The 11,115-nt window shown below is 41.9% G+C and overlaps 1 protein-coding gene across 1 annotated transcript; it reads left to right on the forward strand.

Moving 5' to 3' along the window:
• Positions 1–253: 253 nt before the first annotated feature.
• LOC130360790 (protein spinster homolog 1-like) lies at positions 254–3,963 on the forward strand. Its single transcript, XM_056563357.1, has 2 exons — positions 254–387; positions 2,416–3,963. The coding sequence occupies exon 2, from the start codon at positions 2,441–2,443 to the stop codon at positions 3,950–3,952; it is 1,512 nt and encodes a 503-aa protein (XP_056419332.1). The 5' UTR covers positions 254–387; positions 2,416–2,440; the 3' UTR covers positions 3,953–3,963.
• The last annotated feature ends 7,152 nt before the right edge of the window (positions 3,964–11,115 follow it).

The following is an 11,115-nucleotide window of genomic DNA, read 5'->3' on the forward strand; positions in this document are numbered from 1 at the left end:
GATTCCTCCCTTTATCAAGTCCAATAGTCAAGGACTAATGATCAAAGGACTTTATAAATTATCAGGGAGGAATCCCAAAAGTTTTTCTCTACAAAATTCTGTTAGTCCAATAAAAAAGGTATTACAATCTGCATGACTGGACTAATACAGCTACTCACATTTACTATACAGATATACACATACCTGAAGATGGTTTAGAACCCTGTGATGTCACAGTGCTTGTGATGATGTCACCGTAAGCTGTACAAGGATGTGCGCGCCGGCTGCAGTCTCTTCAGTGTGTTTTGCATTCACAACCTGTGGTGCAAAGTGTTTGTTAGAGAGTTTCTATTTGCGATAGAGAATTCAAGATTTTGACCGTTCCTTGTCTGAAGAGAGAACCACAAGGTAAGTCTCAGCCTCTTCTATTCATACATACACAGGGCTTTTTGTTTGACAGTTTTTTTTTTATTGCTGTTGCTTTTTTTTTTAGCAAATGAATTTCCAAAAGAAATAACAAAAGATATATTCCTCATAGCATTGTGACAATACTTGGCTTAGGCATTAAACATAATAAAATGCACAGATAGTATCATGACCAGAGCTTTTTCTTACAAAACTGCTAAAATGCAATTATGCCCAAAAAAGCCCCCAAGAAAAAGAGTCCTAATTCATGAAGTTCTAAAAGATATAAGTCTATGAGAAAGATTTGGTGGTGTAGTAAAAGAATGACAGAAAGATTAGGGCAGAAATTAAATAAGTATATAATAGAATTCTGTGTGTATTAACAATAGAAATACCCCGGGTACTCCGAAAGGGAAAATTTTCAAATCAACTAGTGGCAGAAAGTCATATAGGGGACGGATAGATCCCAATGAGATGGGGTAGGTTCATTATTAGTAAATGTATATAGCAGGATAGCCCAATTGTATCTACAGTATGAAGTTCACATGGCCCATTGATCATACAGCCAAGCCCTTATAATCCACCATTACTGGGACAGATTCAGGGTTATCAGATATTACTATGACCGGAGAGGTTCAGGTTTATCAGATATTACTAGGACCGGACAGGTTCAGGGTTATCAGATATTACTAGGACCGGACAGGTTCAGGGTTATCAGATATTACTAGGACCGGACAGGTTCAGGGTTATCAGATATTACTAGGACCGGACAGGTTCAGGGTTATCAGATATTACTAGGACCGGACAGGTTCAGGGTTATCAGATATTACTAGGATCGGACAGGTTCAGGGTTATCAGATATTACTAGGATCGGACAGAATCAGGGTTATCAGATATTACTAGGACCGGACAGGTTCAGGGTTATCAGATATTACTAGGACCGGACAGGTTCAGGGTTATCAGATATTACTAGGACCAGACAGGTTCAGGGTTATCAGATATTACTAGGACCGCACAGGTTCAGGGTTATCAGATATTACTAGGACTGGACAGGTTCAGGGTTATCAGATATTACTAGGACCGGACAGGTTTAGGGTTATCAGATATTACTAGGACCGGACAGGTTCAGGGTTATCAGATATTACTAGGACCGGACAGGTTCAGGGTTATCAGATATTACTAGGACCGGACAGGTTCAGGGTTATCAGATATTACTAGGACCGGACAGGTTCAGGGTTATCAGATATTACTAGGACCGGACAGGTTCAGGGTTATCAGATATTACTAGGACTGGACAGGTTCAGGGTTATCAGATATTACTAGGACCGGACAGGTTCAGGGTTATCAGATATTACTAGGGCTGGACAGGTTCAGGGTTATCAGATATTACTAGGGCTGGACAGGTTCAGGGTTATCAGATATTACTAGGACCGGACAGGTTCAGGGTTATCAGATATTACTAGTACTGGACAGGTTCAGGGTTATCAGATATTACTAGGACCGGACAGGTTCAGGGTTATCAGATATTACTAGGACCGGACAGGTTCAGGGTTATCAGATATTACTAGGGCTGGACAGGTTCAGGGTTATCAGATATTACTAGGACCGGACAGGTGCAGGGTTATCAGATATTACTAGGACTGGACAGGTTCAGGGTTATCAGATATTACTAGGACCGGACAGGTGCAGGGTTATCAGATATTACTAGGACTGGACAGGTGCAGGGTTATCAGATATTACTAGGACCGGACAGGTTCAGGGTTATCAGATATTACTTGGACCGGACAGGTGCAGGGTTATCAGATATTACTAGGACCGGACAGGTTCAGGGTTATCAGACATTGGTAACCTCAGGGAAGACCTTCCATTTAAAACACTTTTAGAGAAGCGTCTTCTTCTGAGGCTGCGATGGTCTTAGTGTTATCTTGTGGTTCTGTGCTGGACATTTCTGCTCTGTATGAAGGATCTATTGTATAATGACAGGAATGATGACATGTTGTCTAATGTGTTCACTTATCTCTCTCTCTCTAGTGTTTTCAGGCTCTGACCTGTGACCATGGCCTCTCCACAAGACCCATTGCTGAAGGAGGAGGAAGAAGCAATGGAGGACCATAGTGATATGGATGTAGAAAAGGGCGATATCCCTGAGAGGCAGAACCTGCCATCTCTAAGCGTGATGTCCACCGCACGTTCCATCATCACTGTAGTGATCCTCGCCTTTGTTAATTTGCTCATCTATGCAAATCGCTCCAGCGTGGCGGGGGTGCTGCCTTATATACAGAAAGCATATGACACCAATGCTAGTCTGTCCGGCTTATTGAATACATTGTTCATTGGAAGCTACGTGCTGGTCGCACCAATTGCCGGATATTTGGGCGACCACTGTAATAAGAAATATACTGTTTGCGCAGGAGTCATTGTTTGGCTGAGCATGACACTTACCCTGTCATTCATCCCTGACGGGTACTTCCTGCTCTTCCTGCTGACGAGTGGACTGGTTGGAGCCGGAGAGGCGACTTTCTGCACCATCGCCCCCTCCATCATTGCAGACCTTTTTACAAGTGACCAGCGGACCCGCATGCTGAACGTGTTTTACTCCGTCATACCTGTAGGCTGCGGACTAGGATACATCATCGGGCCCAAAGTGACTGATGCAGCAAGGGGTGATTGGCACTGGGCGTTTCGGGTCACCCCTGGCCTGGGCCTCATAGCTGTGGCTTTGATGATTTTGGTCACAAAAGAGCTTCCAAGAACGACTACAAACGGGAAGAAGAACAACAAATCTCAGAAGTTTGCCAAATGGGCGACAGATCTGAAAAAACTATTTAAAAATCGAAGCTTCATGTTAACCACCATGGGATCGACGGCTGTATCCTTCATAGTGGGAGCCATAGGTGTATGGGGTCCGTCATACCTGACCCACGCACGAACACTCCTACAAGAGAAGGACCCTTGCCGTGCTGAACCGTGTGACTATCACGACATCCTAATATTTGGTGTGGTTACAGTCGTTTCCGGCATTCTGGGAGTTGTAGCAGGGACGGAGATAAGTAAAAGATATCACAAATCCAACCCACGGGCGGACCCGCTTGTGTGTGGATGCGCGATGATGCTCTCCGCCCCTTTTCTTCTGTTGGCATTGACTTTTGGCAACATCAGCCTCGTTGCCACCAACATCTTCATCTTCATCGGAGAGACGCTTCTGTCAGTAAATTTCACCCTTATATCTGACATTATACTAAAAGTAGTAACTCCGTGGAGGAGATCTTCAGCCCTGGCCGTGCAGATGACAATCTATCACCTCCTAGGTGACGCCGGCAGCCCGTACCTCATCGGCCTGATATCTGACACCTACGAACGAGGATATGCCAAATCCCCTCTTCTGAAATACCGCAGCCTGGAGTATGCCCTCATGACCTGCACCATAATGGCAGTCATCGGAGGGGCCTTCTTCATGGCCACGGCCCTATATATAGAGAGGGACGAAAAAGAAGCAGAGATGGAATCAGAACCTCCGTCATCCTCCTCCTCACTGCTTCCTGCCGATGAGGACCACACTTCAGACTGAAGAAAAGTCATTGCTTACCTTTATCTCGTTTACTTCATTAAAAAAAAATTAAGAAAAAAATAACTGCATTTCTTCTATGTTCCACTTTACCCCTTATTCTCTACCCAGGGGCGGACACAGACAGCAGAGGGCCCTTGTGCAAAGAATGTGCCTGTGCCCCCCCCCCCCAAAACATCAATTGTTCAGCACCCCCCCTCCATGTGTCACTTACTCAGGTGGAACCCCATATGTCACTTGCTGTATAAGTTTCTAATTATTTATTAAGGCCTCCCATATGCCGCAGCTCATTCAAGCCCCACACATTAGGTAGCATAGATTCCCAACATTAGGTAGCATAGATTCACAACATTAGGTAGCATAGATTCCCCACATTAGGTAGCATAGTTTCCTCACATTAGGTAGCATAGTTTCCCCACATTAGGTAGCATAGATTCCCTACATTAGGTAGCAGTTTCCCCACATTAGGTAGCATAGTTTGCCCACATTAGGTAGCATAGTTTCCCCACATTAGGTAGCATAGTTTCCCCACAATAGATAGCACAGATTCCCCACATTAGGTAACATAGTTTCCCCACATTAGGTAGCATAGTTTCCCCACATTAGGTAGCACAGATTCCCCACATTAAGTAACATAGTTTCCCCACATTAGGTAGCATAGTTTCCCCACATTAGGTAGCACAGATTCCCCACATCAGGTAACATAGTTTCCCCACATTAGGTAACATAGTTTCCCCACATTAGGTAGCATAGTTTGCCCACATTAGGTAGCACAGATTCCCCACATTAGGTAACATAGTTTCCCCACATTAGGTAGCATAGCTTCCCCACATTAGGTAGCATACTTTCCCCACATTAGGTAGCCTAGTTTCCCCACATTAGGTAGCACAGATTCCCCACATTAGGTAACATAGTTTCCACACATTAGGTAGCATAGATTCCTCACATTAGGTAGCCATAGCCCCCCCAAACACACAGACAGACACAGACACACACAGAGACACACTTACCTGCCCTGCACAGTGCTTCTCCTCTCCGGCAGCGGCCTGACGAGTGACGTAACTGACGTCCTCCTGAGCGGGTCTGCAGAAGTACGTCACTTGTGCGACGTCCCTCGTCAGACCCCGGTTGGCCGGAGGCAGACTCACTGTCTAAAGTGCCCGCTGCGCTATTATACCCCGCAGCTGCTTTAGAACAGTGAGCAGCGGCGGCGCCTACCCTACCATGAACCTACTAGGCACAAAAAAAAAGGGGACAGCAAAATGCCGCCCCTGAAAATTGCCACCTGGGACTTATGGTCCCACCGGGTCCCATGGTAGGGCTGACCAGAGGCGGCTCTAGACTTTGTGAGGCCTTAGGCGAAACTTGAACATGAGGCCCTGCTTTATTTTCTGCTGAAATTACATGGTGTTCCGGCTGTGAGATGGTTATACTGTGACATCACTGTGTATTATCCCTGTACTGTGACATCACTGTGTATTATTCCTGTACTGTGACATCACTGTGTGTATTATCTCTGTACTGCGACATCACTGTGTATTATCCCTGTACTGTGACGTCACTGTGTATTATCCCTGTACTGTGACATCACTGTGTATTATCCCTGTACTATGACATCACTGTGTATATTATCCCTCCCTGTACTGTGACATCACTGTGTGTATTATCTCTGTACTGTGACATCACTGTGTATTATTCCTGTACTGTGACATCGATGTGTGTATTATCTCTGTTCTGTGACATCACTGTGTATTATCCCTGTACTGTGACATCACTGTGTGTATTATCTCTGTACTGTGACATCACTGTGTGTATTATCTCTGTACTGTGACATCACTGTGTGTATTATCTCTGTACTGTGACATCACTGTGTGTATTATCCCTGTACTGTGACATCACTGTGTATTATCCCTGTACTGTGACATCACTGTGTATATTATCCCTGTACTGTGACATCACTGTCGATATTATCCCTGTACTGTGACATCACTGTGTGTATTATCCCTGTACTGTGACATCACTGTGTGTATTATCCCTGTACTGTGACATCACTGTATATATTATCTCTGAACTATAACATCACTGTGTGTTTTCTCTATACTGCAACATCACTGTTGATACTTACACTGCACTCTGACATCACTGTATATATTAAACCTGTATACCCTAATGCCACTGTACATATTTACCTTGCACTGCGAGTGACAATACAGGGTAAATATGCACAATGACATCATAGTTCAGAGTTAATATAAACAGTAATGTCTCTGTACAGGAACAATAAACAGTTTTGCCACTACAGGGTTAATAAACGCAGTGTTGTCACAGTAGAGGGTAACTATACAGTGATGTCATTGTGACATCAAATTACAGGATGAAGCACAGTGATGTCACAGTTTATTATGAAGCACAGTGATGTCACAGTTTATTATGAAGCACAGTGATGTCAGTTTATTATGAAGCGCAGTGATGTCACAGTTTATTATGAAGCGCAGTGATGTCACAGTTTATTATGAAGCGCAGTGATGTCACAGTTTATTATGAAGCACAGTGATGTCACAGTTTATTATGAAGCACAGTGATGTCACAGTTTATTATGAAGCAAAGTGATGTCACAGTTTATTATGAAGCACAGTGATGTCACAGTTTATTATGAAGCACAGTGATGTCACAGTTTATTATGAAGCACAGTGATGTCACAGAGACTACAGAATGTACAACTGTACGTATGATGAAGATGGCGGGATGCTATCGAAACGTCACACATACATGGGGGAATAAAACACTTTGTTTTTGCACCTTATCTGGGAGTGCCGCTGGATCTTTAGTTTTGTAGATAGATAGATAGATGATATATAGATAGATAGATAATAGATATGAGATAGATAGATATGAGATAGATAGATAGATAGATCAGTGTATCCCAACCAGGGGGCCTCTAGCTATTCCAAAACGACAACTCCCAGCATGTCTTTGGCTTTATGAGCATACTGGGAGTTGTAGTTTTGCAACAGCTGGAGGCCCCCTGGTTGGGAAACACTGCTCTATCTATCTATCTATCTATCTATCTATCTATCTATCTATCAATCATCTATCTATCCATCTATCTCCTATCTATCTATCTATCTATATCATATCTATCATCTATCTATCATCTATTAATCTATCTTTCTATCTATCCCATATCTATATATATATCTATGACAATACCTAATGATGCCATAATTGCGAGTTTTCATATAGTGAGCCTTTATACATCTATTCAACATCAGAGAGGAGTAGAAGCAGTGAGAAGATGCCTTCTTTCAGCCAACTTTGATTTACAGCAGATCACTTTTATACTTGAACTACTTATGTTTGTTTTACAAAACAATTATTTTCTCTTTAACGAGAAATACTATGTACAGCTGCGTGGGACCGCCATGGGTAGTAACATGGCGCCCACGTATGCTAACATAGTAATGGCAGATTTTGAGGAAAGCCATGTCTATGTAGCCCACCACTCCAGGAATCTCCTGGGGGTGGTGGCGCTACATAGATGATATTTTTCTGATTTGGGTTGGCTCAGAGAGAGAACTACTTGATTTTCAAACTTATCTTAATAAGATTGATAGTGATCTTCAATTTACTTTATCCTACTCTAGCCACAGAATACAGTTTCTTGATACAGAAGTAACAATAGAGAATGGCGGTCTGTCGACTGATCTTTATTGTAAGCCGACAGACTGTAATACTCTATTAAAATTCAATTCTTGCCATCCCAGGGCAATGGTGAAGTCTTTACCATGTAGCCAATTTTTGCGGGCTGACAGAATTGTTGACACAGATGACAAATGTAATAAGGCTATAGATAAAATGACAAAACAATTCATTGCTAGGGGTTACCCGATCGAAATTGTCAACAGGCAAAAACGCAGATTATATGAAGAGAAACAAGGGATTAGGGAACCAATCCACAAAAAGGACCAGACGGGACGTTTACCATTTATTACAATTTATAATGAGACGTCAGGGGCAATAGCTCAGAAAATAAGGAAATAGTGGTACCTCATCAAGGATAACTTTCCCAACATTCCTGAATTGCAAGAATTCCCGCTGATGTCATATCGTAGAGCCAGAAACCTTAAAGACCATTTGGTGAAGGCAGACATAGCTAAACATGGTATAAGTACACAAAAATATTTTTCAGTGAAATCTAGGGGTTGCTTTCCCTGTAGAAGATGTGTAAACTGCAAATACATACACAAGGGCAGCGAGTTTGTACATCCGAAAACAGGTATAGCATCCCCTATAAAACATTATCTCACATGTGACAGTGATCACGTGATATACATTTTGTGGTGCCCTTGCAATCTAATTTATATAGGTGAAACCAAATGTGACTTCAAGACGAGACTAAACCAGCACCGTTACACTATTAGGAAAAACAGAGTCGACCTCCCAGTGTCGAAACACTTCTTTGAAGCTGGACACTCGGAACGCGACCTCAAATGTATGGTTGTGGATCACATCCCTCCCCTCAAAAGAGGAGGTGATAGGATCAACCTGTTACAAAAAAGAGAATTGAAATGGATTTTTGAGTTAGGCTCATTGAAGCCAAATGGCTTGAATGTAGAATTCATTGTACCTCCAAAAATGATATAAATTGTATACATTTTCCTACAAGGTGTAGTTATAAATATAGTCACGGGGTATATTCCCCATAAATGATATAAATTGTGCGCATTCTCCCAAAAAGGTGTAATCACGGATATAGCCACAGGATACGGCAATGTCCAGGCGACTATATGTACAAGTGATATATATGCTCATTACTAATTTTGTGTTTTATTTATCTTATAGATTTGCAAGTCATTTACATGGTGTCGAAAGAAATGCAAAACAAACCTCAAGTCCATCCTGGATCCGCAAATTTTTCTCCTTACATTTATGTATTTTTTCTAAAAATTCTTAAAAATTTTTTTTTTAAGGGTGTTTGAATGGTAACACTTTGTGGAGTCATGTATATTTTGATCAATTTGTATCATCTATTTAATTAAAAATTATGAAAGATATTGGACATATGCTCTGGTTTCATACCCCGATGAATGTTAATGCATGTTTTAGGAGCCTTATGACACTTTCCCCGTAAAAATGGGGTGTCTGGGGTGTCAGTTCGGGGATCCATGGGGTACTTCTAGTATCACAAATGGACCGATGAACCATATGAGTGAACGGGACTTATGATATAATCCCACTCACCTTACCTAGATAACACCCAAAACAGGGGATTGCTGTGTCAGGACTCCGTGACTGTATTTTGATATGTGTGAGACATTGGAATAAATGTGGGGTTATACCTGAGATGTCCTATATATATTGTCTACAATATTTGAACATTATTATCATTCATTAATTAATGGTTATCCTATGTGACTTGATTGAGGGCAGCCCTGGTCTAATATGGCGCCCTGTGACTCCATAACATCAATTGACATGCGCATTAAGTCACGGCTCGCATTGCTGTGCGGCGCGATATGCAGATTCTATGTTGATACATTGGTCACTAAGCAACGATGACGCCACACTGTGATTGGCTATGATCTCTCCATACCCGGAAGCTAACGCCGGCAGTGTTAGCCGGGCTTCCGGAGGTGCGGAGGATGGCGTACTTCACCACGAGGTTAGATGTTTTGCTGATACCATGTGTTTTATTGTTTTTATACTTTGCACCTGTGCACTGACACTATGTACACTATTATTTTACACCATTTATAATACACATGCGATCGGCTCTGCTGATCATGCGGTTTGAATATAATATTCACAGGAACACACATGATGTACATTGATTATGAATAGATTTACCACTATATATTATTTTTATTTTGTTTACATATATGATGTCACCAATTATGTTAATGTCTGATGATGTCACTGATTGAGGGGAGTGTGTATTTAAACCCCTGTGTATCACTTGTATTCACTTGAAAATGGCGGTGAGAGACCGCTGAAACGTTGTCTCTATATCCCTGGAATAAAATAACACTTTATTGATTCACTACTTTGGTGTGCTGCCGTCATACTTTAACTATCTATATATCTATATATCATCTATCTATCTATCTATTTTTTTTATTAATACACATGTTCAACATTTTTTACATTCTGTATCTACTCATATTATGACACACCTTTCACCCAATCATCAGATCCCTACACATATACAGCTCCCCGTCCAGCATTAACATTCACAGATGCATCGGATCTAATGCCCGACACCTACATGGCCGTCACATCCTCATCTCCTCCAGACGCGCATGCGCCGATTTCGGGCACTATCTGCCCTCAAGCAACATGGCGCACACGGTATCCGGAAGCACAGTGAGTGTGCGCGGACCGTGCCACACAGCGGCGTTGCATAGCAGCGCCATACGCCTCCCTGTGATTGGGTGTGCTCCGGTCTAGCCTGCGGAATCCTGTACAGCCGTGTGCACACACGGCGGCAGGTAATGGCCGCCACCGACTCCAGATGGGTGAGTGTTTGATCATTAGGATTTCCCCTTCATTGCTTTTAACCATACACCTGCACTGTAATTATGTCTTTAACATTGTACACGACATGGGACACTTATGTATATAATGTACAGCAATGTTGTCACTTTATTATCTTTGCGTTAGATACAGTACTCACTGTGATATGTTTTTTCATATATTTTTTGCATCAACGCTGTTATGTATTTCACTTATTCTGCTTTATTGTTCACTGATTGTAATTTACATGTAACCCATATAAAAATGGGATGTGTGTGTCACATTGCATGCTTGAAAAAGACCGTGGTGACGGTCGAAACGTTGTATCCTACCATGAGGCAATAAACACTTTGTTATCCACCATTTTGGAGTGCTGTGGGACAACTTCCTTGCTTTGTATCTATCTATCTATCTATCTCTCATATCTATCTATCTTTGATCTATTTCTCATCTATCTGAGATAGATATGAGATAGATAGATAAATAGAAAGATAGATAGATACATAAATAGATGGATATAGATAGCTGGATAGATAGATAGATAGATAGATAGATAGATATGATATGATATAGATAGATAGATATGAGATAGATAGATATGAGATAGATAGATATGAGATAGATATATAGATAGCAACAGGAAAATACAGCAG

The sequence above is a fragment of the Hyla sarda genome, chromosome 3, assembly GCF_029499605.1.
Source record: "Hyla sarda isolate aHylSar1 chromosome 3, aHylSar1.hap1, whole genome shotgun sequence".
In the NCBI taxonomy this organism is placed as follows: Eukaryota; Metazoa; Chordata; class Amphibia; order Anura; family Hylidae; genus Hyla; species Hyla sarda.